Source organism: Balaenoptera physalus, assembly GCF_965194825.1.
Source record: "Balaenoptera physalus genome assembly, chromosome: 2".
NCBI lineage: Eukaryota > Metazoa > Chordata > Mammalia > Artiodactyla > Balaenopteridae > Balaenoptera > Balaenoptera physalus.
The window spans coordinates 64,705,212-64,733,168 of NC_138883.1; the positions used below are offsets into that span (position 1 = coordinate 64,705,212).

General features: G+C 41.7%; 3 protein-coding genes across 4 annotated transcripts in view; all 3 read left to right on the forward strand.

Moving 5' to 3' along the window:
• The window catches only part of LOC309656113 (uncharacterized protein), a 761,916-nt gene that overhangs the window by 449,792 nt on the left and 284,167 nt on the right, over window positions 1–27,957 (forward strand). The gene's annotated exons all lie outside the window — the stretch shown is intronic.
• The window catches only part of LOC309656107 (tigger transposable element-derived protein 1-like), a 200,349-nt gene that overhangs the window by 134,762 nt on the left and 37,630 nt on the right, over window positions 1–27,957 (forward strand). The window lies entirely within an intron of this gene.
• On the forward strand, window positions 234–27,955 carry EGLN3 (egl-9 family hypoxia inducible factor 3). Its single transcript, XM_082452276.1, has 5 exons — window positions 234–911; window positions 21,683–21,802; window positions 23,399–23,535; window positions 25,321–25,394; window positions 26,261–27,955. The coding sequence occupies exons 1-5, from the start codon at window positions 555–557 to the stop codon at window positions 26,290–26,292; spliced, it is 720 nt and encodes a 239-aa protein (XP_082308402.1). The 5' UTR covers window positions 234–554; the 3' UTR covers window positions 26,293–27,955.

Genomic DNA, 27,957 nt, shown 5'->3' on the forward strand with positions numbered 1-27,957 from the left:
AGTTTGTTATGGGATTTTGTGCAAAACAATATACAAATCGATAGCATTCTAAAAATGCCGTCTATTCTCCGGCCCCTCTCCTGGTCACAAACAAGGGAGGCTGGCGCCGGGCTCGCCGGGCTCCTTGGGCAAGGGGTAAACCCGGCGGGGTGACGGGCCGGGGGGGAGGGCTGTCCCGGAGGCGGTCCTGGGGCGGAGCCTGGGCGGGGCCCGTGACGCGCCGAGTCGGCCTGCTCAGGGGCTGGACCTCAGCCTCTCCCCGCCTGGGGCTGCCGCCGCGCCAGTGGTGGCTCCGCGTTTCCAAAAGGGGCCCTCCGACTCCTCGCCGGGCCAGTCCGGCGCTGAGTCGTGGAGCCCCGCACAACTCCCGCTGGTCCCTGAACGGGATCCCTCGTCCCCAGAGTTGCGAGCAACTTTCGGTGGCTCGGGGACCGTGGCCGCCGCAGGTAGCTGAACTCCGGGCCACGCTCCCTGCGCCTCGGCTCAGCGCGCTCGCAGGTCGCTCTCTCTCCGGGTGCACGCTGGGGGTCCCCGAGCTCGGCTCTGCGGGCGAGATGCCCCTAGGACATATCATGAGGCTGGATCTGGAGAAGATCGCCCTGGAGTACATCGTGCCCTGTCTGCACGAGGTCGGCTTCTGCTACCTGGACAACTTCCTGGGCGAGGTGGTGGGCGACTGTGTCCTGGAGCGAGTCAAGCAGCTGCACTGCAACGGGGCCCTGCGGGACGGCCAGCTGGCCGGGCCCCGAGCCGGCGTCTCCAAGCGGCACCTGCGGGGCGACCAGATCACGTGGATCGGGGGCAACGAGGAAGGCTGCGAGGCCATCAGCTTCCTCTTGTCCCTCATCGACAGGCTGGTCCTGTATTGCGGGAGCCGGCTGGGCAAATACTACGTCAAGGAAAGGTCCAAGGTAGGACGCGCGCGGGTGCCCGGCCGCTGCTGCAGCCCGCGGGGACTGGGGACGTTCGGAGTCCGTTGTCTGTCGCCTTCGCAGGGCTGCAAGCGAACTTTAGTTTTTAAACAAGAAGCAAGAAGTCCGCCTGGTTCCCCCCCTACACCCCCCACTCCCCCGCCCCACGTTGGGACAGGTTATTAGAAACATTATGTATGGTCCGAGACACGCGAACTCATGATCTTAAATGTCTACTTTCAAGTCACCTAATATTGCCCGTCAGCCCTTCATTGTGTTCAGAGGGGATTCCAACGAAAGCACTTTTAGAGAATTCTAGAGACAGTGTGACTTCACAGTGTGGCATTTGGTTTGTGGAGTTTGGCAGGTGTGGGAAGAGTTTGACCTGTGAAGGAGTAAGGCTCATCATCGTCACTTTCTAGTGCTGCCCTTGGCTTTCTGCGCCCAGGACATTATTTGATCATCCACTTGAGTTGAAAATTCTCTCCTGGTGCTGAGCCCCAGCCCCCTTTCCTAACTATCAATTGCTGGGGAAATCCACTGAGAACAACCAGTTAAGTGATCAGAAGAGGGTAGTCAAGTACCTCTGGAAAGAAACCATGTTTTTGTTCAAATGGCCAGCAGTCACTCCCTGGGTGGTAATTTTTCTTGGAAACATTTACAGGTAGATTGGCAGAAATATGGGAGCGTGGAGTACCATGATGTAGGTGCGTGTACGTTACGTTGGGATAGTCGAGCTACTCAGTCTTTTCTACAAATGATAATCCAGCCAGTTTTCCAGGGCAGTTCTGAGAGTGATTTTGTACCTCTTTTATTGTGGACTGGTCAAGGGGCACTCAGAACTGTAGACAAGTTTTACTTTAACACAGTGAGGCAAAACATACTAGCGTGAGAAGGAAGGTGAACATTCACCTATGTACTACTCTGTCACACTGTATGTAGTATTCCTCAATTTAAGATTGATCCTGTGATAAAACATATCATTGTTGTCTCATTTGTCCCATAAACTAAGAGGAATACTTTTCATAAAGGGCAAGTGGTAAAGACTGGAAGTGTATAGAAATGAAGGGGTTGGATTGGGCGAGTGGAATAGAGAAGAGATTGCTGTATACCTTTCAAGCCAGGAGGACATGGTTAGAATATCTGAAAACACTGTTTTTAATAGAATGCAAATAAAGTAAATCTTAGAAGAAAATGCTGCTTCCTAAATTTTACTTTGATTAGGGGAAAATTCAGTTAGCCGGACTCTGTAGAAGATTGATGGTAAAGTGTTTCTTTACTCTTGTTGCATCGTTTTGGTGATGGAGTAGAAAGCCATTTGTCTTGATTAGTTTTGTTTTTGCACTTGTTTTGTAAATGACCGCGCCTTTGGGATGGGGTCAGGAGGGGACCAGCTATCCTCAGTGTTGAAGAGGTGTACATAACTTCAACCTAGAACAGCAGGTGGCTTCTTATCAGTTTTTTAGAGTTTCTTTTAAATTTTGGTGTTAGGAAATTCACCCCTAGCATTCTAGGAACAGAATTTGCTCTGCGGGAGGCAGATCAGAATTCGTTGATGGAAAGAGGTCACTGACATATTTGAAAGTTAAGTTTTTTTGGTTTTTGTTCTTATTTTAGCTTTGACTTAATGGACAATGGTAGGGTTTTAGGCTCGAATTTAACTCCACAAATTGAATGAAAAGCACTGTGTACGTCTGGGTAAGGAAAAATAAAAGCTCTCTAGATATGATTTTTCAATTATGGATTATCATCTGGGTAGAACAAGTAACTTTTCAGTTAACGCTTTCAGAAGGTGACTGTGAATTGAAAAGAGAAAATTCATCTTTTGTCCGCTGAAGAGACACATCTGCCCGTACCTTGATTTCCAGCTTTCCTTTAGCGGTTTGGCACAAAGTTCTTTATTTCTGCCCTTTAGGAAAATCACCTCTAAATTGGGATATTCCTTGGCCAGCTAAAACCAAATGTAAACCAGGCTTGAGCAAACAATTATTATATGTACTCAAAAAAAAAAAAAAAAGTTTGGTTTGTTTGTATAAAGAAGTCTCCTTAGTAATGTCTTGTAGCCCTGGGTCTCTTACTTGAAGTTCATTGTTAAAGCGTTGTAGAAACACATTCCATTTCTATATGATTTATATTAGTTCCACCTTAATTTAACCTTATTTATTTCTCTTCCCTCAACTGAGTGCCATACTCTGTGCTGTTTCCCAGAGTAGTGATACAGACCCAGTTTCCTGCTCCATCCTCGAAGCAGGTATTCAGTAAAATCTAAATTATTAAAAGGTAGAATTTGTACATTTATTTTAAACATTTATTTGTAACTTTTTATTATGGAAATTTTCAAACATATATAAATGTAGAGAGGCTAGTATAATGAGCTCCTATCACCCATTTTCAACAATTGCCAATATATACGTTTACGTATTTTAGACCAGTTTTTTTTTAGGTACTTTAGATTTCTTGGTGTTATGCTTGTTAATCCTAATGAAATACTTTTTTCCCTGAACTTTTAAAGGTCACTGAAGAAGGTAATAATGCTCTTTATCTCAATGAAACAATGGTAGAGGCATTGGAAATAGAATAGGAATATAGTGGGCCTAAAATTGAAATTGTGGAAGGGTATGGAAAGAAATATTAAAGTGTTCCCCTTCCTGCCACAAAAGGTGTTAACTGATCAGAATTCATCTACCTCCGCTTTGTTGGAGAAAAATCCAAGGGTGCTGAAGACTCTGGGGCAGACGTTTCTATGATATACAGAAGTATGGTGCCCCCTAACTTCAAGCACAATCATTGCTTTCAGGCTATGAAAAGATTTCTTATCTGTTACTCCCTATTGGAGAACTTAGATCATATCCAAGATAAATATTGGTCCTAATTTGCTCCTTTTGCTTTGGCTGCCTAGATCTTGGACATGGCTGTTTTCCAGAGAATGTGTAATTTATAGAACCAAGAGTGCTTCTGCTTGCAGCAGAAGTTAGTAACTCTAATAATAATAACTACCTTTTAATGAGCCGTTGGCTCCGTCTGGTACTGTGCTAAGCACTTTTCAGACACTGTCTGACAGTCTTCAGAACCATAATCTTTGGCAAATTGAGTAATTAAATCATTTGCCCAAGGACACGAAGTCAGCAGTAAATGCAGTTTGTCATAGGGGTTAGGGTCTTGGACTTGGGGTGACTAACCTTGTGGCCACAGGTAAGTTGCACAGTTTTCACCAAGTGTGAAATGAGAGGGAATACCTTAAAGCTTAGGCGTGGGGAAGGAGCATGAAATAAGACAGTGTACATAAAACTCTTAGCAGAATTCTGAGCCTTCATGAATGTTCTAAGGGGAGATTTGGGAGTCTAACCCAGGTCTGTCTGAGCCCAGAGTTTGTGTTTTTGACTCTTAGGCTCCTACTTACCCTCCTTTCATCCCCTCAGCAAATGTTCACTCAGCGTGGGGTACTGTGCAGGGGTGGGGATACAAAGGTAGACAGGCATCATCCCTGCCCCCTAGAGCTTACATTCACGTGTACTTTTGAAGTGTAGGATCCTCTAGCTCCCACTTGATTATTCTCAAGCTTAAAAAAGAAAAAAGACAAAACCCAAACATTGAAGTGGGTCAGTTAAGTACATTTGAAGAAGAGAATGGAATGCTGTGCTAATGTTTTCCTACTGTTATTTGCAGGAAAAGCATTTGTTAACCAGCTTGGTTTTTAGGATCCCCAGCTGGAGTAGCTGTGGATGATAGGGTTGTGGGGGTTGTATTCAGAGTCAACAGGTCAGTCCTCCCCTGGAAACTGTACGGAGAAATGATGAAACAGCAGTAAGTTGTAGATAACAAAAAATATGTTACAAATGGTGGATTTGTTCCTTTGCTGCCAGAGCAAGAACAGTTTTGGCCCTTCCTTCTCCTGTGATATCAGGAATAGTCATGACTCGATGGAGCTTAGCATGGCTGTAAACTACTTTAGACAAACCTGGGATAATGAATTTCAAAGATCAGGATCTCTCTCAGGACCCAAGTGCAGGAAACGCAACTGGGGTTCACAGAAGCCGGAAGCCATGAACTAGGAACTAGAAAGTCCTTAACATCCAGGGGAGCTGGTGTGTTAGTTCTTTTCTCTGGTGCTCTATGGCCTCCATCTTTGCTTCTCTGCTTGTACTCTTTATTTCTAGCCCTCTCTACCTTCCGTCCAGCTTTTGCTGCTTTTCCATGCACACGGCTCAAAATGGCGACCCCACAGTGGCCATCTCAGCCTCAGTTTGAGTTCAACAGAGACTTGACTAACATTCTAGAATCCCTGTTTTCATCCCCTGAGAGAGGACCTGTCAACCTTGGGTGGGGATGGTTTGGGAGGGCATGTGGAATCATACGTCACAAATACGGTTGCCAGGGCCCATGAGAGGTGCAGTTCTTAGAGCATGAGGTTTGGGGACTAGGCATCAAACATGGTGTCTCTGCAATTAAAATCTTAAAAATTTATCTGTGAATAAGGTATTTTAGGGCTTCCCTGGTGGTGCAGTGGTTAAGAATCCACCTGCCAATGCAGGCAACACGGGTTCGAGCCCTGGTCCGGGAAGATCCCACATGCCGCATAGCAACTAAGCCCACGCGCCGCATCTACTGAAGCCCACACACCGCATCTACTGAAGCCCGCGTGCTCAAGAGTCCGTGCTCTGCAACAAGAGAAGCCACCGCAATGAGAAGCCTGCGTACCGCAACAAAGAGTAGCCCCCGCTCGCTGCAACTAGAGAAAGCCCGCGCACAGCAACGAAGACCCAACGCAGCCAAAAATTAATTAATTAATTAAAAAAAAATAAGGTATTTTAGGGGAAGGAGGCACTGAGTTTGACGCACGAGAACATCTTTCTATAAGGTGAGGATTCTTAATAAAAGGTTTTGTATTTTAGCTCTTGGAGGAAGGAAATAATTTACAGAATACAGCCTCAGTGACAGTGAAGCAAGTTTCTCCATAGTGTGAGTTTTCATAGTGTTCTTTGTCTATTTTGTTGAATGACACTTGGGAACAAAGAAAAGAAGGTGCGTATGTGTGTTTCCTTTATAATTTCTTTTGTTCAATTTTGGGCCACTGGCCACTCCACCACGACCTTGTCTGCTTGCAGTGAAGCGGGAAATCAGGGGGTATCAATTTAATTTATTCATTCACAAATCATTAAATGCCTTGCACTGCGGTAGATCTGTACATGGATGGGAGAAAGGAGGTGGAAAGGAAAGGGATGATAAAAGCACCTAAAGAAGTAAGCTGAAAGTTGAGTGGCGTGAAATGGTTGTCACCAACTTTGTTTTCTCTTTTTCTGGTTAAACAGACCAATTTTACACTGATTAGTCATTTTTGTTTCTCTTCTTTGGGCTTTGTCCAGTTTCTCTATTTACTTAACATGAAGTGACTAAAATAAGTGACCAAAACTATTAGGACTTTAATAATAAAGGTTTTTGGAGCTAGGGAGGTATCAGAAATTACATTTGTCCAATTGCTCAATCATTCAACAATTAGGTGGTTTTTGTGTTTGGAGAAATGAGGTCTTGCATAGGCCCTTGAGAAGAGATTGGCGTAGGTCTTGGGCTTGAGCAAAGTGCTTTAATAGAGAAGGGGGCTACCCCGGTTGCGGTTGCTTCCTAAGTCAGGTGGGCTGGGAGACCCGGTCGGTAGGTGAAGTCAGCTGCGTCAGTGTCTTATTTGGGCATTTTTTTTTTTTTTTTTCAAGGAAAAGAAAAAAGTTGCTCTACTTTATTAACTATTTTAAGCTCAAGAAAACTAGGGCTAGGATGTAGCCTCTTAAAATCAATCATGGTCTTTAATTTACCAGGAATATCTTAAAACACTTGCTTATCTCCTTTGTCCATCTGGCTCTTTTTTCGAAGGAATTAGAATATGTTCACCGTTTTCAGAATTATTTATGTGGAAAACAGGCGTTAAAATTCAGATGGCCAGTGGTTTATAATTTTTAAATATAATTCTGACTTAAAATTGATTAGCACCCATCCTTTGGTGGGAATTCAGTAGCCAGTCTGTGCATTCGACTTGTGGGTGTCATGAATTATTTCCCTTTCTGACCTTACTCAGCTCAAGCAAAATTTGTAGATGCTTCCCTGATTCCCAACTCTGGCTAGAAAAATTTCAGATTTGATAAATAACAAGCAGTCTTGGAGTTGCGTGTTACAACTCTGTCCTGAAAATGCACCGTGTCTGGGAGGCTTCTCTGATGAGCTTAAAATTGGTGGTGGAGTTTAACCCATGATAAGCAGAGCGCATCTGAGAAGCATCCTAGCACTTGAGGATAAAGTTCAGAGGGCATCTCGCCTTTGGACCATGTTTGCTCAGTTTGGCAAGACCTCTGATTTTGACTCACCTTTGTGGCCTCCAGTAAATTAAATGACAGTTTGACCCATGTCTACTGAACACCAAGGAGCAGCTTGCAGGTTAGCACTACGGAGAAGGTTATTAACTCTTCGTTAATTATTATAGCTATAGACTTTGATAATTCCTTTGTAGCAGCACTTTGTAGCTGTTAACTAATATTGCTCTAAGAAATGAGTGTCATTTTTCTCCAGTGTTTGTCAAATGCACATGTTCTGACAGTAATGATAGTTCAGATGTATTCTGCTGGGCAACTGCCAGGGGTACCCAGTGGGTAGTTGAATCCAGAGACACTGGAATTGTAAATTCGACAGACAAATCATTTTATGATGCCAGACCAAGGAATTTGGCTTTGGCTCAGATTCAGAACTATGTGTCTGTTTGCCAAGCAAGATTAGTTAGCTTGGTTCTTTATACATAGAAATTTGTGCCCTGTTTCCCTCGATTATTTCAATCTTAAACCAATATGGCTCTTACCTTAATTTTGTATCTTCTTTTGATATTGATTTGTAGGTGAGTTCCTATTCTTGTTTTTGGTGAGCTGGTAGTGACTGAGTGTCATATTTTTTACCCCCTGCCTCTACCCAGTCCCAGCCTTACAGACCCATGGGTTTGCAGTTGTGTAATGTAGGCTTTCACATCTTGTGTTGGATTCATTTGGTTCCTACTTACTGAGTGTCCTCCATGTTCAGTACAATGTTAATACCTCCTTAAGTCAAACCAATTTTATTTTAATTTTTTATTTTTATGCAATTTTTAAAAGTTAGTTTCCATTTACAGTTACTACGAAATAATTGGCTCTATTCCCCGTGTTGTACAATATGTCCTTGAACCTGTCTTACACCCAATAGTTTGTACCTCCTACTCCCCCACTCCCATTTTGGCCCTGCCCCCCTCCCCACTGGTGACCACTAGTTTGCTCTCTGTATCTGTGAGTCTGCTTCTGTTTTGTTATATTTGTCCATTTGTTGTATTTTTTAGATTTCACATACAAGTGATTCATACAGTATTTGTCTTTTTCCATCTGACTTATCTCACTTAGCATAATCCCCTCCAAGTCCATCCATGTTGCTGCAAATGGCAAAATTTCGTTCATTGTTATGGCTGAGTAGTATTCCGTTGTATATATACCACATCTTCTTTATCCATTCATCTGTGGACAGTTGGGTTGCTTCCATATATTGGCTGTTGTAAAGAATGCTGCTATGAACATTGAGGTTCATGTATCTTTTCAAAGTAGTGTTTTCATTTTCTTTGGGCATATACCCAGGAGTGGAATTGCTGGGTCATATGGTAGTTCTATTTTTAGTCAAACCAATTTTTCATGCTTTAGGAGATGCAATGATCACTGTTTCTCAAGTTCTGGAGTAAATGTACCTATCTCATATTAACTCTTATTTCTGTTTCCAAAATGAAGCCAAAATAATAACAGCATATAAAAATAATTCCAAAATACAGAGATTCAAAGAATATGATAGTAGTCTTGATTATTTGCCAGTGGGAAGAAGACAAATGGAAAAACACAGTTCCAGGTGTCAGTGACATACATCTACTTTTGGTTCTTTTAGGGCAACTTGAAGTTGTTTTGAAGTATTCAGGATAATACTCTTCTTTCTGAGCATTGCTTGGAAGTAAAGATAAACTGTTTTAAACAGTCTGAACATTTTGGGGGAGCTTGCTCTGTGTTCTCCAGACAAATAGATCACAGATTCTGCCTGTGCCCCTCCCTCCACATCCCCTCCCAGTTCTACTTATCTGTCTAGTCAAACCTGAGGGACTATTCCTTAGAAATCTCAATACCCCACACAAAGCTGGCAGTGAGTCTTTTTTTTTTTTTTTTTTGGATGGCTTCTTTCCTATTTATATTGTTTTGCAGTTTAATTTGATTGTTTGGAGTAGGTAAACAAAACTGTTTTAAACGTTGAAGGTTCATTCAGGAACGTGCAATATTATTGGTCAAAATTTGGCTATTTTGTGCTGTTTTGGCTTTTTGAGGGTTTTTTTTTCGGCTCCCTGTGGAACCTTAAGTTTTGTCTTTTTTAAAAAAACTAAATGTTGTTTCTCTTTCACAGTAGAAATCCTTGAGGAGGGAAGTATTTTAAAGATACCGACTTTAATCAGAAATCACCTGCCTTTGGTTCTTGTTCTCCTTGTGATCCATTTTAATGAGCTTTGCCAGTGTTATGCAGTGTAAAACCCAACGCTAATCATGCCGTCTCCATGCTTACAAAAAAAAACAAACAAAAACACACCCAACCGTGCTCTCTCCCCATTGTCCACCGTATATGCTGTGAATTTAGCTTGCCATTTAAGGCCCTCCACGTCTGACCCCATCTGACCTTTCTACATTTAATCTCCCACTGACAGCCTTCCTGCCCTCCGGATCCCTGAAGTGCTAGAAACGGATTTGCCAGGCAAACCAAGCTTCCCCATTGTCTTCTCCTCAAAAATCCATCCTCCTGCCTTCTCCGTGAAGTTCCCTTCTGCTTCCTAGAACTCTGTGGATGGCTCAACCCGGGCCACCCCAGTACATTTATTTCTTTGCTGCTTACCCTGCCTGCCTCATTTACCTATAAATTCTTTGAAGGCAGAGACTATTAAGCTTGATATATATTTTTAGTGCCTCCAATAGTCCTTTATTGTTGACTTAATTTCATCTTTAAAAGGAACTTCGATTTTAAGGATGTCAGGGTGTCAAAAAAAAAAAGCTATAAATATATATATATATTTTTTAGAAATTTCATGTAATGTCTGAAACATTTATATTAACATATTTCCATACAAATAACCCAAAGAAAGTTTAGTATTAGTTGTTTTGTTTTTTGTTTGTTTGTTTATACTGCAGGTTCTTATTAGTCATCAATTTTATACACATCAGTGTATACATGTCAATCCCAATCGCCCAATTCATCACCCCACCATCCCCAACCCACCGCGGTTTTCCCCCCTTGGTGTCCATACGTTTGTTCTCTACATCTGTGTCTCAACTTCTGCCCTGCAAACCGGTTCATCTGTACTATTTTTCTAGGTTCCACATACACGCGTTAATATACAATATTTGTTTTTCTCTTTCTGACTTACTTCACTCTGTATGACAGTCTCTAGATCCATCCACGTCTCAACAAATGACTCAGTTTCGTTCCTTTTTATGGCTGAGTATATATGTACCACATTCCATTGTATATATGTACCACAACTTCTTTATCCATTCGTGCTATAAATATTGTGTTAGGCCAAAAAGAAAAAGAAAAAAGAAAAAGGTTTTACAACTTGGTCCCTAATTTGATGCTAAAGGGTTAAACTATTTTATTACATTAACAGTCTGTGAGGGACCATCTCAAAGGAGGGACTTTGGCTTTGTAAGGTTTTTTTTTTTCTTAGTTCTGATACTCTATGCTTGGCCCTAGAAAGTACCAAGTCACATCAGATCCTGGCAGCTCATACTTAGAGGTCTGCCTCAGAGAAGCCTGGGACCACGAGGCTAGGACCCTGGCTTCTGGTCCTCGCTCAGACCCTGGCAGGCAGCATCTCAGGACCTTAATCTCCACTTCTTTAGGAGCAAGGTCGATTTTTATTTTTATATTTGAACTTAATTTGGTCAGTACCTTATTAGGCACTGGGATGGACATTTTACGTTTTATTTTGTCTCACTGTGATCTTTGGCAAGTCAGTTCTCGGAGCCTCACTCTCCTCATCTGTAACATGGGTACAATAATATAAATCTACCTCCAGATGACAAGGAATTCAATGAAAACTGAGACTAAAATTTTATTTGAGAGGGCAAATAGGTGCTTTCAGTGCCTCTGATTGGATTCCTGAAGAAGAGATCTGACTCTATCCACAGTCACACCCCAGCGCTGACAGGACAGTAATCCTCAGCAATGCTACAGAGTTGCAATTGGAATGTTTCCTGCCAGCTTCAGGAATCGTGATGCCAGGGCTGTGCCAGAAACTGCCCTATAGGAATTCCTCTCACTTCCTGCTTTACCCACCATCTCCTGTTCTCCAAGTTAACTAGTGCGGGTGACTAATTCTAATTCCCCTTGACTTTTTATTATTTAGGGTGAGGCACTGCACAGAAACTCGTGCTTTGCCACAAAATAGCCATGGATTCTCCGCGTGGTCGTGGGACCAGCAGCATGAGCATCACCTGGGAACGTGCTGCAAATGCATGTTCTTGAGCTTCTCCCCAAACCTAGTGAATCAGAAGCTCACAAGTCCTCCAGGCAATTCTCATACAGGCTGAAGTTTGAGAACCACTGAATAAAATGAATATGAGGAGGCTAAATGGGGATGGTGCTCTGTCTTCCTGGAGTTTCTCTATCAGTGAGAAAATCGGCATTCAATCAGTTGATCAGATCTGAGCTTATTCATTGCTAAAGCTAAAAAATGCAAGTGTTCTTGTTTCATTTGGGAAATTTTTGAGAAAAACACATTAACGTGTTAAGTACACACACACACACACACACACACACACACACACACACACAACGCACACAATTTTTCTATTATTGTTTCCAATAAAAGTTAATTTTCCAGAATCAGAATTGGAGTATAATTTGGAACTGATTCTCTCCTGTTGCGTTGAATGGAGGGGAACACTCTTTGTTAATATCTGCGCAGTATTGCTCCCCTGTATCCTACAGCCTGGCAAGGAGTGCAAGCTCAAGGCACCAGGGAGAACAAGAAAGCATCGTAGTGATTTGGGGTGAGAACAAACTGGAAAAGAGCAGATGATTCTGTCAGTATTGAGTATCGATTATGCACTAACTGAACACCACACAGGAGCCTAGGGTTGTTTCTGACCCTCTAGGGTAAGATGGCTGAGGTGTGGGACTCTTTGGGGAAGCAAAGCCGAAAAACGAATCCAGCTTGACTGTAATCAAAGGTTTTACTAGGTAGAGATTGGAGAGTAGCTGGCACTTGCCTTTTCCTACTTCTGCATGGAGGGCTTTGATTTCCCAGTTAATATAGTTTGAGCCTCTATTTGATAAGCCATGATAATCATCTGAGAATCCTTTGTTGTGTTATCTTGAAGGAAGACAATTTCATTCATGGTCACTCTGGAAATGATTGCACCTGTTTTCAGTGAACAACTTTTTCCTGACATTTTAGAAGCAGTGTTTAGCAGTGGGAAGACCATGCTTAGTTCTATAATGTCCCGTAAGTCACTTTTTGTCTCTCTCAGTTTCCACGTTTGTAAAATGGGGCTTCTCTTGGAGCCCCATCTTGAAGGGACATAGGTACAATTATGTTCACCATCGCTGCCCCCTAGACTCAGGGCCAGGCAACTCCTTTATTTCTAGTCCCCTTGCTGCTCCCCAAAGTAGTTTATACATTTCTCTCAGAAGAGCCTTTCACTTTTCACGTGTCTGAGTGGTCCTCTAGATCCCCTCCTGTAAGCCATAGTGGGTCTGTATCCAGCGTATTCTAATTCACTTGATATTAGAAAGTTCTGTACTCAGTGAATTCTAATTAATGTGGTAGTAGTGGAGCTAAGAGTCTCCTGAATAAGCTTTGCACCTGAGTAAGGAAAATTTGTCTCATCCCTGAGATTCCTTGGAGTTTACCAGGTGCCTTCCCAAGGGAAATACACTTCTGTATTTCCTTTAAAGTTTTTTCTTAATTGTTTATTTGCTTTCTGACTTTGGAAACGTCTGAAAACCTTGGCTGGTGTTCACCTGAGCTAAAAGGAAAGGTCCTGGAGAGGCTGACTTCCTTCCACAGACCCCGAGGTAAGGGGAAGAGCAGCCTAGGGAGAAGACTGATTGCTGACCAACTGCATCCCAGTCAGATATGGGGCTACAGAGTTTAGAGTGGGATTGAGTTTGTCCTGCAGTGGGAATAACCAATCAAAGGCAACTTGGACAACTAGTGTTTTGCTGCGGGACTGAGTCAGTTTCCTTTGCTCTCGGCTTTTGTGGAAATACAACCCTACCTGCACCCTACCCCCTACCCCCTTCACTGCCCTGGAGCTTTTAGTTCACAGACTCAATACCAAGGACACTCTTTTTTTTTTTTCTTTCTTTTTGCATTTTGTGATTTTCTATCATTATGGCAAGGGTGATAGGCGAGGGTGAGAAGAAGTCAAATACTTCAAGAAGAACCGAAGATCTTAGTTCTCTCAAAAAAGAGGTGAACCGATTAATGTTAGACAAAGGATAAGCTGCGCCCGTAAAGCGTGCGCTCACTCTCTGAGGCCAGACTAACTGGGTTCGAAAAGGCCGGTTACCTAAACTCCTCGTGCCTCGGTTTCCTCATTTGTAAAATGGAGATAATAATGGTTCCTGCCTCATGGAGCTGTTACGAATATTGAATGAGGTAATATTTGGGAGGCACATAGAACAGTGTCAGGCACGTACACATGTTTGTTCAGTAAATAAATGGGCCTCCCGAGTTTCATGAGTTCTAGTTCTGACTTGCTGTGTGTCATTCCTTTCATTCAGCAGATGTATTTTTCCAAGTGCTGAAATCCGAATGTGAATGTAAGATCTGGTTTCCTAGAAAGTTCTTTAACTTTTTCTTTTTCCAACATAGTTACATTGTCCCACATTAAGACTCCTCAGAGTCACTGGGAATTGCAAGTAAAGTGCTTCCTGGTTTCTCTGAAGAACATTGCTTCAAGGCATTTTTCTTGACATGTTTTGATTGGTAACTATATATTTTTGTATATTACTCAATAAAATCTTGTCTTACCAACTGTATTTAAGTTATCATGGCTTCCCTCAAGTATTTTAGGATTCATTCCAGATGAGAATTTAAAGCCAACCATATTTAATTCTCTGACAATCCTGCGGTCACAGACATTCTTTTATTTTTCTATTCGGCTCAAAGCCTTTAGAGAGCTACATGTAAAGTTTTATTTACTGATAAGTCTGTTTCTCACATCAAAGGAAGTTAAACATCCCTACCCCCATATTGCCTTAAGGATTACTCATGAATTTGTTTTCGTATAGGAATAAGAAAACTTCTAGGTCAATATGATAGCTCCCAGGGTTAATGTCTTCTACCGAAAACTTGTGGGCAGGGTGACTCAGGGCAGGTGACCGCTGCCCACCTTCCCCTTAACCTGGAAATTAAATGAGAGAATACGTGTAAATTGCCACCCTAAAGTGCTCCCTGGCTTCATGGGTCTTCAGGAAATGGCAGTTGTTAACGATTTGAGGAGGGGTAGCGGAATGGATACGGTTAAATGCCTGTGTTAATGTCCTTAACCCAGGGCCTGGCTGACTTGTGCAGATTTCATAATTGCAAGGAAGCCCTTACTGAGTACATTTCTCTGGTGACTGGGGTAGTGATGGGGGAGGGCTTTCCCGTGCCGGTTCCCTCCGCGGGCTGCCGGGCTGTGTGCTCGGGTGTGGGCTCGCTGCCACCCTCACGCAGCGCACGTAGCCCTGTCACTCAGCCGTCACCCCGCTGGCCGGGAGCCAGGCCTCTGCGGGAAGGGCCGCCTTCCCAAACCCAAACAGCCTGTATTGCTGTGTCGATGTTCCGGGGCCTGTTTACTGTGCTTAATTGCAGGGCTCTGCTTGAATCCCCTCCAAGGAGAGGAATTAAGCAGAATTCGAAAAGGAGTAACAATAGTCTCTTAAATTCCTGGCCTCGGAGAGTTTCAGTGGCTTCTGGGGAAGGGTGATTCACTCAAGTTCAGGGTGATTTACTCAGGTTCATGCACGAAGTACAGGATCCCCTGAAATAGAATCTTGATCTAGTTCAGTTAGAACTTACAAGCCCGTGAACCCTTTGTGATCTTATGCGTGCTTCTGTGTGTGTGTGTGTGTGTGTGTGTGTGTGTGTGTGCATCTATGCATATTTCTGAGGGTGAGTGTGGGAGCCCAGCTCTTTAATGTAAGAATCTCAAGGAGCTAAGAGAACTGAGTAGAAGATTTCAGAGTCTTGATAGTTGTTGATAGTTGGTTGAATGATCCCAAAGTTAGGACCAAGTTCATAGTAAAGAGGGGCATTGATGAAAAAGGTCTCCCTGAGGACAGGTTTTCAAGTGAATATGGTAAATTCCCTGCCCTTCTAGGCAGGATGCTCTTGCCTGATCAAGAGGAACCAGCAGGCCTACTTCACCAGAGCAACTGAGAGTTGCTTATATCAATAACTTCTGATTTTTCATTTTCAGAATTACTGAAGCTCCTGCATTTCAACAAAGTTCAGGTATGGGGGCATAATGATTATTGTTCTAAATTGGAGGTGAGGTTATATGTAGCAGAGTTCTGGGTACGTGGGTTCAGGGAGGGGAATTTTTAGTGTGGATTTAGGACACATGAGGAAGGCAGAAGTTCCCAGGATAGAAATAGAATAGTAGAAGACATTTTAGTGAATAACGTGGGGTTCATTTTCAAGATTACTTACCTGATGGATATTGACTGTCTGATGTTCTGAATCTTCTGAATTGTATGGTCAGATGCTGAAACTTTGGGAAGGGGAACGTGGTAGCTGGGCACAGCTCTTGCTATTGCCCACCAAAAGCATATTTCCCATTTCTCCCTCATTTCATTACATCAGTCTTTAACTAGGGCACTAGGAGGAAGGAACTAGCTAGGCTTGCTCTTAACTAACAAGACAGATAACAAGCAAGATGCCAAGGTAACTAGTGACAGTTTGCACACTTGTTTCCTTAAAGTGCCTACATTATCTCCAGCTAATTTCTTTATGCCAATCTAGATGACATGAGAATGAATATAAAGACTCTAAAGCACTTTTTCTGCTTATGAGCTGTTCATCATCACACTGAGAGCTTGCTTTTTTGTAAGAGACTGGCCGCAACGTGAACTCTTGTTTAGTGACATTTTCTTGAAATTGTTGGAGAAAGCTTTGCATAGTTGCAACTATGTTGTAAAGATGCGTTGTAAATATTGTATTGTAGGAATTTAAGTGGTTTAGGTAATATATATATTTTTTAAATTTTTATTGAAGTGTAGTTGATTTACAATATTATGTTAGTTTCAGGTGTACAGCAGAGTGATTCAGTTATACACACACACACACACACACACACGTATTCTTTTTTAGATTCTTTTCCATTATAGGTTCTTACAAGATATTGAGTATAGTTCCCTGTGCTATGCAGTACGTCCTTGATGGTTATCTATTTTATATATAGTCATGTGTATATTTTAATCCCAAAGTCCTAATTTATCCCCACCCCTTCCCCTTTGGTAACCATAAGTTTGTTTTCTATGTCTATGAGTCTATCTCTGTTTGGTAAATAAGTTCATTTGTATCATTTTTTAAGATTCCACATGTAAGTGATATCATATGATTTTTGTCCGATTTAGGTAGTATAAATTGGACCCATTTCTGGCCAGAAAACTTCAGCTATTACATTTGCTTAGCTGTTTTTCCAAGCTAACCAAGGTGCATGGTCTTGTGTATTTCTTCTCAAGTCTTTACACGTCTAATACTCCATGTGGTTAGTTTCTTATGGTAAAGAGAGGAGGGATCCTGGGCCCCCATTGCTATATCCAGAGCGGACACGGGGGAAGGACTTGAGGGGAGAGAGGTTTGGCGGAGGCCTGTGCAACGTGGATGACACTGAAGGATGAAGGATACAGCTGAGCCTGGTAAAGAGAAATGGGGACGGTGCCTCCTTGTAGCTCAGGAAGTAACACAGAGTAGCTTGATCTCTTAAGAGAGCCTCAGATAGTGATCTCAAAATCCAGCCTGATATGTTTTTTTGTGGCCCTGATTTAACAATCGGGATAAAAAATATACAGGAGAGTTTACATACAAATCCGGTTCAGTTCCCTGCTACTGTCCTAAAATCTGAAGATTTTGTAACACTGGCCCCTCATTGCCAAGGTTAGAAATTTCCCTAGTTGTAGGTAGCATAGTACACACTCTAGAGTTTTGACACATATATACCTGGTTAGCTTCAATTTTTTATGTTACTTGCAAGTGCCACAGGCTATATGAGTTTGCCAGCCCTGGGTTCGAAGCTACAAAGCACTTAGGTAGGATCGGATCCCTGAAGGGGAGACATTCTGAAGCCCCAGTGGAGGGGAACACAAAAACATGCACATCATCAGTTTTAAAAATAGCTGACACTAAGCAGCATTTAGTGTGTGCCAGGCCTTGCGCTGTTTTACATGGATTATCACCTTCAATCCTCATAAACCCATTTTTCAGATGAGAAAACTGAGGTGTGAAGAGGTTAAGTACAGGTTATTCTGTGTTTAGGTGGCATTTTATTAAAATATGCTCTGCTAGGGACCGTTCGTAATTCAAAACAAATCCTTACCAAGATTGGCTGGTATTTCTGCTTCACAGTTAGAGGGACCTAGCATTTGGCCGTGGACCAAAATACCAGTTTAAAGGTCACTCAACCTGGCAGCTTTGAAGTTATGCTATTCTTGATAAATTTTTAAAAATGGATTCATATTTATTGCAAATTTGGTAAATAAAATAAGGCTTGATTACTATTTTAATTTGCTGAGTTAAACTTTATGTAAAACGTCACTCTCTTTTTTAAGATCAAGTCATACTAGTGACTGACGCTGAAGTCATGAGTGATGTAAAATACGTTTCTATAAAACATCTATGTTGTTGATTGTTTTTAGAGAAGTGGTGAATCTGAGTGGAGGCTGGGATGGGACAGATGTATCCCCTTCCCACCCATGAATGGACAGTGGAGGTCAATGATGCCAGTTTTTTGAAATGGTGTATATATGCGATCAAACTGGTTTCAATTAAGAACATTCTGTTTAGGCATTGGGATGGAAATCCTGGACTTTCCTTTTTCAACTTTACCTTTGGGATTGATGAGATATGGCTTTTTATGAAGCCAACTCAGTAACACCCCTTAACAGGAACTGTTTTCTTTTCCACCTGTGGCATTTGGGGAGCAGATTTTGTTACTTGGGTTTGGCTGTCAAAGTTCTATATGTCTGTGTACATTTTCAAAGAATCCTTACACATTTACTGCCTGAACGTGGCCGCCTAGGTATCCAGAGCACATGTCTCTGGTCTAGAGCCAGTTTGGGAGCCTGGGAGGGGTTCACCCCTCTCCACTCATTTCCTTTTGCTACAGAGCTATGGAGAAGCCTCTGGGGATGGTGCAGGGGGTGGGGGGGTGTCCACGATGGGGCCATAGGAAAGGATGGTGAACACGTAAGGGGACATGTGGACTTGTCTGCCCATCCAAGCATAGAAGTATAGGACTAAATTGTATGTGCTATTGCAGGTCACACTAACACGTTATTAAACTTGTATAAATTTCAAATATTAATCTAGTCCGCAAGTTCTGGCAAATAAAAAGTCGGCGATAAGTGAGACTTCCTCCTGATGGGTGTCAGTGCTATTGCGCAGCGTGTTTGTCATGTGATCATTGAAGTACTCTGGTGATGTTCTTATTGTCCTGGAGGGTTCTCCTCCTCTGTACACTCTAAATCCCTTCCTGGCTTGATGAGGTTTGGATAGCAGCTCTGTTGAACTAACTGATCAGTTTCCGGGGTTTGTTTCTGCCCCGTGCACAGTTTGGCACAGAAACGCGTGATGTCATTGAAGTGAGCCTTGCTTCTCAGCGCATCCTTAGCCTCCTGGTTTTAGACTGTGTCAAAACCCAACAGATACTGGGAATGTGCCCAAGCCAAGACCCATCTCCTGTGGCTCTTGTCAAGAAAACACTGATAAAATTGGCCTGTGTAGTTTCAGCAGGCCCACTGAGGCTCACAATGATTTGCTTGCATTGTTTTGAACTTGATGCTATGGTTTCAGGAACCAGGAGAGAAGGTGAAGATTCACTCTGGCCAGAAAAATTCTCTATATTTCTCTCCCTTAAGCAATCAGATACTTTGCTGACACTTAGGAGTCTTGTCCTAATGATAAGTCCCCTGGAATGTGCTAGTTCCTTCTCTATGCGTGAGTTTTATAGATGCAGCAGTACATACAAAAGGATGTACTTTTGTGAGTTTGTATCTCTTTCTATCAGTATTTAATCTAAGCTGAGTCCTGAGGCAGTTAAGCACTTCCTAATGCCCTGAAGAACTCTGTTGCTGCTTCTGGGGTTGATGCTTAGGTAGACTCTGAGATCTTCTTGAACCATCAGAGGCTGGGTAACCCAAGCCATTTTTTACAGGAAAGAAACCAAGCCTGGGATCACATGATTAGTTGCAGAGTAAATTAGATGGCGGACATCCAGACCACTGATCTTTTCCTTAGAGTAGAGCTGTTTAAGAATATAAGATTATGTAGCGTTTTTTTTTTTTTGAATTTTATTTTATTTATTTTTTATACAGCAGGTTCTTATTAGTTATCTATTTTATGCATTTTAGTGGATATATGTCAATCCCAATCTCCCAATTCATCCCACCACCACCACCTCCCCCCGCCACTTTCCCCCCTTGGTGCCCATACGTTTGTTCTCTACATCTGTGTCTCTGTTTCTGCCCGATTATGTAGCATTGATGGAGTACTTTTTCTTCTTTTCAGAGCTTCACAGTGGGGAGAGGCTGAGTTGGTAGGGAATTCAGCCTATAATTGTTTGTGGCTTAAGTGACTTTCATTATTGGCTCAGTGGTGGCTCTTATAATCCTAATAGCTGCTTCCAGGGATGGGTAATTCCCTAGTCATTATAGACGACTTCATTTATCTCTTCTTCCCCAGCTAGACCCATCATTTCTGTCTGCTACCAATCACCTTTCCCCAAGCCATCCTTTGCTTGGTGGTACCATCATTTGTTAAATCTCGATTGCAGTAGCCTCAGAATTCCACCTCTGAAAGATGTTCAAGCTAACAGCCTAACTTCAGCTCTAAGATGACATTGCACTGACATTTTAGACATTCAAAGGCAGGATATGGGGATTGCTAGCCTCCTAGGGATATAACGTTTGAGAGATATGGTGATTTAAGCCTTAAGATCAGTGTAAAGCCAAGTTACTATTCAACCTTATTTTTGTTCTAGTATGCAAGAAGCCTTTCAAGTACATGCCTAGTTCATGTCTTCCTGTTACCACTGGGAGTGACTTGGCACCCATGGTTTTGAAGCTGATTCATTGAGCCACTAGTGTTATTAGTTTGGGCTCTACCTGACTGGTTATTTTACCAATGAAACAGTCTTGCCATTTATGAAGGAAAATGTGAACTGGATCGCTACATGTATGTTTGAAGATATGCTTTAAAATGACAAAAGTCTCTATTGATCTAGGTAGAAAGTAAACTTACTGTTTAGAGGAAAGAGCTGTTTGCTATTCATTCATTTATTTATCAAATTTTAAAACAAAACAAAACAAAAAAGAGAATTCCCTGGCGGTCCAGTGGTTAGGACTCCGTGCTGTCGCTGCTGAGGGCCTGGGTTCAATCCCTGGTTGGGGAATTAAGATCCCACAAGCCCCGCAGTGCCCCCCTCCCCCCCCCCAAGAAAAAAATCAAATTTAAACAGATACCTTCTGTGCGTCAGGAACTGTTCTAGACACTAAGAATACATCAGCAAACAAAACAGAAAAAATATCCCTTTTCTCATCTTTTGTTGCCGAGATCTTCCCTGCATGTATCTCATCCCTACAAAGATATTTTAGAAATAAGGCAGTGTCCTGTGAAAAGAACTGGCTTTTTACACTTTGTCTATTTTTTTCTACTCTTTGCTATAAATTTTCCAGGGAACAAGTAGAGATTTGTTACCCTCTTCATAGTAATTCCCTAATAGTAATTTTTAGTAGGATTTTTAGTTTGGCTTCCTGCTTTATTTCTCCACCTGACTGATACAGGTAGCGCTTGGGCAAAAGGAAGAGAATTTCAGGTTATCATTTAATTTGATAATTGTCAGTAGGAAGAAGACAAGCATTGAAAAATGCATTAAGATGTGTCTGTGGCTTTTTCTATGAATTGGATCTGACTGTCATCTATGCTGACAAGTTGGGGCACAGCTTCCATTGACCCTCCCCTCTTCTTTCTGTCCTAAGCATTTTATTGAGCAAGCCTAACCTTTTTCTCCTTCGTCATTGGTTCCTGTCTCTTTGTAAATGCAAGTATCTTTAGCCATTGATTGAGACAGTGGGTGATTCGGTGATTCAGGGGCACTTGTCAATAATGCATAATCCCTAAACTCCAAACCTAGTGATTATGATTTTGTGGCTCTAGGGTGGGAACCCAGAACCTGCTTTTCCAAAAAGAAAGATTGAAGAAAGGCGGGGCATCCTAATGACAACCATAGATACTGTCCAAACTGTTCTAGAATTGTGGGAATATTGTTGAACTACTTTCCACTGGGCTGAGCCATAAGGTATAACTTGGCCGTTAATCATATATGCTGAAGAGTCCAAATTCATGTACTGTACGTGAAGTTAAGAAGCCAACAGTCACCTATGTCACGTGGCACCCAAGGAGACTGTGTTACTCAGCTGTTCACTGGTGGGAGAAGATTGGTTCAGCTTTGTTAACCAGCTTCCTTGGGATTTCTCCATAGGCGATGGTGGCTTGCTACCCAGGAAATGGAACAGGTTATGTTCGACATGTGGACAACCCCAGCGGTGACGGCCGCTGCATCACCTGCATCTACTATCTGAACAAGAACTGGGATGCCAAGGTACTTGGAATAATGGGAGTAGAGTGAGGGGTTAGGAACTATAGGAAAAGAATTCAGATGACTTAGAGGAAAGTTTGCAGTTCATAATCCCCACTGATGAATCCTTTCTATTTCATATTTTTTCTTTTTTCCTCTTACGGTGTTAGTACTAAAGTTGATGAGATGAAAATAATAGATACGAAGTTAATTTGATGGGGATGGGTGGATAGGGCCATTATTAGGTTATAGGTTATAATTTGATGGTTGATGAAGAGAAAATAATTTATAATTTTAGGAATGGGGATCAATTTCTTTAGTCTAATCCAGAGCTGATAGGATTCTCGATTCTCAATGTGGAATAAGATATATACTTTTCCCTGCCAGGACCAACACTGAGAGAATTTCACAAAAATAGAACTGTAGGATATTAAACTATCCCCAAGTGAGGTTTCCCACACAGTCCTCCCTCTTGGGGTAAAATGTCTCCCTGGTGGCCTCTTGCCATGGTTTACTACGGTTTGTGAATGCCAAAGGTTTTATGGCTTATTTTTATATTTTTGAACATATATATAGATAGAGATGTGAAGTCTGGTTCCACACTGACAAACATTTGTCTGGAATTTGTATGCTTTCTGAAAGTTAGGGATGATTTAGGAGTCTGAGACGTTGGAGAACTTTTCAGGCTTATTTGGCTTTTGAACCTTCTGCATCTCCTTTCGCTATTCATTAGGCCAGATACTTGCTGTCATAAAGCAAGGATATTTTATCTGGGGTCAGAAAAACTAAACCTGGGAAACCAGTGAATTAGTGACAAGGTTTGTGTCAGCTCCCTATTGGTAACGTGACTGAAGTATATCCCTTAGTTGTCCTTTAAAATCTTGAAAGGTAGTGTTATAGGCGAGAGGGTAAAGTTGCCAGATCAGTGATGATAAATTGCAAAGTATGAAATCATTCAAAAAATATTTGAGTGCCTGCTAGTGCCGGGCATTGTGCTGTGAGGAAACATCGACGTATGAGGTCTGAATTCTACCTTGACATGGTTATTCTAGTAGGACAGCTTGGGTGTACATGTAAAAAAAAGTAATTCAAGGAAGAGAGTGATATATGTCATGAAAGATAAGGTGGTCTGAGAGTTCAGAAAAAAGAGCATGTAACTTCCAACTGATGAAATCAGATAGGAGATAGGGGAGCTCCAAAGAAAGCTGTAAATTCTAATTGAAGGGGAGGTTATGTGTGGTCACTATCCTAGGGAGCTGTTAGTATTAGACTGAACTATATGAAATTGCCAGGGGGAGGGGCGGGAGGGGGTTATAGGTCAGAAACAATCAAATATTGGCAATTCTGTATGATCTGACCTAGTAGTACTCCATGTTGTATCCATGGACTCCGTGATTGTGAGGGTGGGAAGGCTTCATTTGGTGGGAGGTGAATTACGAGATATGTCTAGCCAAATTTGAAATAACATTTAATACAAAGGATGAGGCTGAAGTAAAAATTTGGGAGTAATATACGCTTGGAGTGGTGGTTGGAAGATGGCTTTGTTTCTAGATGAGGCTGAAATATCATTGATAATGAACTATGTGTGAGGAAATAATCTACCTTCTTTGTGGCCCTCAGCTACATGGTGGGGTCCTGCGGATATTTCCAGAAGGGAAATCGTTCATAGCGGATGTGGAGCCCATTTTTGACAGACTCTTGTTCTTCTGGTCAGACCGCAGGAACCCACATGAAGTCCAGCCTTCCTATGCAACCAGGTAACAGCCAGGGCCACGATTCCTCTTGAGAAGCTTCGTGTACAAACCCCAGTTCCCAGAGAATTCTCTAAACTTGTGTTCTCTGCAGATGAGGGACCAACCACCCCCCAAAACTGATAGCAAACCTGTATGAAGTCAATAAAAATTAAAGGAGAAATTTTGGGTTCTTTAGTACACAAACCTAACATCAGTTTGAACTATTAACAAATTGTTTTCCATTAGGTGAGCATCTTGGATTCCAAATTTCCCAGAGCATTTTTCTCTTCTCTCCTTTCTTCCCCCTACCCCCCTTTAAAAAAAACCTAATGTTGAACTGCCCCTAGAGAATGTTGGCTGCCACGTAACAGGAATTCTGTCTGGTTAGCTCTGGATGAGTTTACAAGTTGCCAGTTGCAAGCAGAGAAAGAACCTCCAGAAAAGAAAGAGGAATTTGTAATACAACATTGTAAATCAACTATACTCCAATAAAAACTTAAAAGAAAAAAAAAAAAGAAAGGGGAATTTGTTCTGATTTCTTTTCCTTTTTACCCTTTCCTGAGCTTAAAATTGGATTGGGCTTACTGTACCCATCATGTCCCAACAATTGGATTTTTCAGACTTCTTTTTTTAGATCATGCATGGGGAGATTTTCAGAGTAACTGAACAATTTAGTATTGTTTAGTATTAATCTGGAAACTCTTGATATAATCTTAATTTCAGATTCTGCCTCTCATTTGCCTTTGTTTTATGGCCAAAGCTGTAAACCAGGTGGTATTGGAGCTCTGTGGGGTGTAGCCTGAATTGGGAATAGCAGTTGGGGGCAGGGAGGAGAGAGGTTGGGTGGAAAGATAATGACTAAACCTTAACAAGACTGATTAAATTAAAATCACAGGTGTTAAGAGCTTAAGGTTTATGTGGCCCCCTCCAGAAATCACAGATCTGAGCCCCGCATAGAGTTGCATATGAAATATCAAATTGGGATGTGCCCTAGGTGAGCAGGTAACTGATTCTATCACCAAAGCCTGCTTGTGGCTTGTTTAATGTTGTACAATAATTGGACCCTGTCATTTGTGCAGAATTCCCTCGTTCTTCCCCAGTTCCTCTATGACCAGGGTCACAGGGGAAACATTAGCACATGTTGATGGGAAGCCTTTGGAAAAAATCAAGTGCTATAGAAATTCCATTAACTAATAATAATAATAAAATGAAACTTTTTGAAAACTCATGCATGAAATTACTCCTATTATAGTCTATCCCATAGATGGGACGCAGTAGAAAGCTTGAGGGCATTAGTATTCCATTGCATCTTTGTCTCAATGTCCAAAACTAAAGAAAAAAGCCAGGAGTTTTAAGTGTCCTGTCATTTGATAAATTATTCTTCAAAGCTTCACTCCTTTGTGCTCTCCCCATCAACTTAGGGTCTCTCAGTCTTTAGCAGAATGACTCCCTTCTAGCCCTTTCTGTGTAGATCATCTTGACCTGTTACATTATTTGTTAAATTGCCTTTCCTGCCTGCTAGAGCCTGAGCTCCTTGAGAAAGAGGCTGATGTATTCACATGACCATTTGAATTCCCATCGCCCAGGATAATGCCTGGAGCATACTTGGAATTCCTTAAATGTTTTATTACATTTAAATAGACTTGAAACCAGAGAAGTTTATTTTAAATTAAAATTGGGATGGACCTCTGATAATAGGAAAAATTTTAAATGTTGGCTTTACAAATGACTGTTATGTGAAATTTACAGTATTTTTTTTTTTGGTAGTATTTTTAAACCTCTTTTCTAATATCTACTTATCTTTCACAGATACGCCATGACTGTTTGGTACTTTGATGCTGAAGAAAGGGCAGAAGCCAAAAAGAAATTCAGGAATTTAACTAGTATGTGTTTGATAATTTTCTGTGACTTTTGATCAAGTCAATCCTTGACTTTTATTCCAGATTTTTATGTATATTCTAATATACTCTGTTCAGTCTCAGCCGTATATCTATGCAAGACTGCATATATATATGATGACAGCCTTGTGGTCTTAATTCTGAAACCTTGGCCTTAGCTGTGCTGGAAAAATCAGAAAAAATGCAAAGGACATCCCCTGTGACTGTCCACTGATTGTGTGACAGTTTATAATAGATGGCAAATAGTTAACTTTTGATCATTAATGTTTGTCCGTCAAACATAACGTTAAATTTTGCCCATGATTTTGGCACATTGCAAAGGAAATACAGTGGATCCCAACAACAATGGTTAATTTATTATATTGGTACGGGAATGTGACTCATTAAAAAAACTGGGCTCATGTAATATATACTGAATATGACGTAAGGTCATTCCTGTCCCCTCCAACCAGTATTGTAAGGCAGCGTTTCCCAAAATACATTGTATTGAAAGCCGAGTTAGTTTGAGGGAAGGTAAAATTCCTGGTCCCCAAATGTGGGAAATGTTACATACTGTATCTCTTTCTTGAAGAGTCACAGTGCTTATGGGCATATTAATCAAGAAAAATTAATCTAAGAAATCTTAAAGATGTATGTAACATTGCCTAACCCATGATCCATTTGGACTGTCTACCTGGCAAATCCCAAAGAAAACACATTTTGCTAAGCCCTGTCAGGAGGCACTCCGCTCAACTTTGTTCTGTAAGATGGGAAGCATTTGCTGGAGGCTTTTGGGGTGACGTTTGTGACATGAAAGTCATCAGATCTGGTTCCTTACCCTCTTCATTTTCTTTTCTCTCTTCCCAACCCAGGGAAAACTGAACCTGCCCTCACTGAGGACTGACCCTGATCTGAAATCCGCTGGCCTCATTCATTTTAGTAACAGTTCCTGAATTCACTTTTAAGAGTGGCGATCCAAAGAAGGCCACTTCTTTAGTGACTCGGTGATGAGAACCCCCCTGCTGCTTGCATCATTCACATCCCTGTCTTGCGTACGGTACTTTGTGTTTTCTTGCCAAGACTGCATCTACCTTCAGACGCTCTCTTTGCCAGATGAACTCATTTGCTAACTCCAGAAATACCTGCAGACGACCTAGCTGGCCAGCGGTTTGATTGTCAGATTTGGTAATCCTGGGTATCAAAGCAAGAACCTGGAAGCACAGGCGAGGGACTGAATCTTACTTGCACTTTATGTACACTTCCTGATTTGAAAGGAGGAGGTTTGCAAAGAAGTTAGATGGCGACAGATGCCACAGAGAGGCATCACTGAAGCCTTAACAGCAGGAAACAGAAATCTGTGTCATCTGAACAATTTCCAGATGTTCTTAATCCAGGGCTGTTGGGGTTTCTGGAGGATTATCACAACCTAATGACGTTATTACCTCTAGAAAGGGCTGCTGTCATAGTCATCAATTTCTAAGTATCCTGTGGGTGGACACTCCTTTTTCCTGGTCCTGCAAACTGGACTTGCCGCCTCTGCCCCATTTTGCTGAAAATACGACTTTCTGATCAAAGATGACAACACCATTTATTTTCTATTTTCACTTCTGACTCAGAGAACCTAATTCATTAATTGTTCTGGTTGCTTTGTTGAAATGAAATTTGAATTTAAATCAAAGGGGAAAAAAATCTTCCTGGTAGTTTAGAGCCGACAACCTCTGACAATGGTGTCAAAAGACCTGGGTCTACTGATATACAATAAACGTGTGCATCTTGAACGATTTGAGATTGGAAATGGAGTTGGAAATGTGGGCATTCCTGTTTTTCAGTTTTCCTTTCTAATGAGCTCACCCTTCTTCTTTAACAAAATAAGAAAATCACAAAAACTAGGGCACTGTATTTTAAAAAGGAAATGGAAATAAACCAAACAATCCTGAAAAGCTGCTTGAGTTCTTCCACATTTTCTGACCCTAGTAGCCTCTTTTCAACAGATTTGACTCTTCAGATCCACTGTGGTGGGCAGTGTGGCCAGAATCATGGAATTTGCTAGAACTGTGGGAAGCTCTGCTCCTACAGTAAGCACAGATTCCGCTGCCTCAAGAACTCTGTATTGAGCTCCTGTTTTATGAAAGTTACTTTTCTTAGTTTTCAACTCCATTTTCATATTTTTAAAATCCCTGTAATTTCTTGCTTGAAAATCCCATGAACATTAAGGGGCCAGAAATATTTTCTTTGGTCACTGACAGATACATAGACTTTCCAAGAAAGGAGCATATTTTTGTGTGAGTGTGTCTGGTTTTGGAAAATTTCCAGATGAGACTTGTCTTCATTCTCACGACTGCTCTGTTTTTTTTCTGTAGTACTCATCACCTCCTAACTTACTATGTAATTTACTTATTTATTATGTTCATTGTCTGGTATCCTTCCTCTAGAGGGTAAGCACAATGACGACAGGGATTTTTGTATGTTTTTAATCAAGGGAATGTATTCCCAGCACCTAAAATAGTGCCTGGCACATAGTAAGGGCTCAGTAAATACTTGTTGAATAAACTCACTCTCCTGCTGTAGC

Coding starts and splice junctions, on each gene's coding strand:
- EGLN3 (XM_082452276.1), top strand. CDS start 555: ATGCCCCTAGGACATATCATGAGGCTGGATCTGGAGAAGATCGCCCTG. Junction 912..21,682: donor ACGTCAAGGAAAGGTCCAAG/GTAGGACGCGCG, acceptor ATTTCTCCATAG/GCGATGGTGGCTTGCTACCC. Junction 21,803..23,398: donor ACAAGAACTGGGATGCCAAG/GTACTTGGAATA, acceptor TGTGGCCCTCAG/CTACATGGTGGGGTCCTGCG.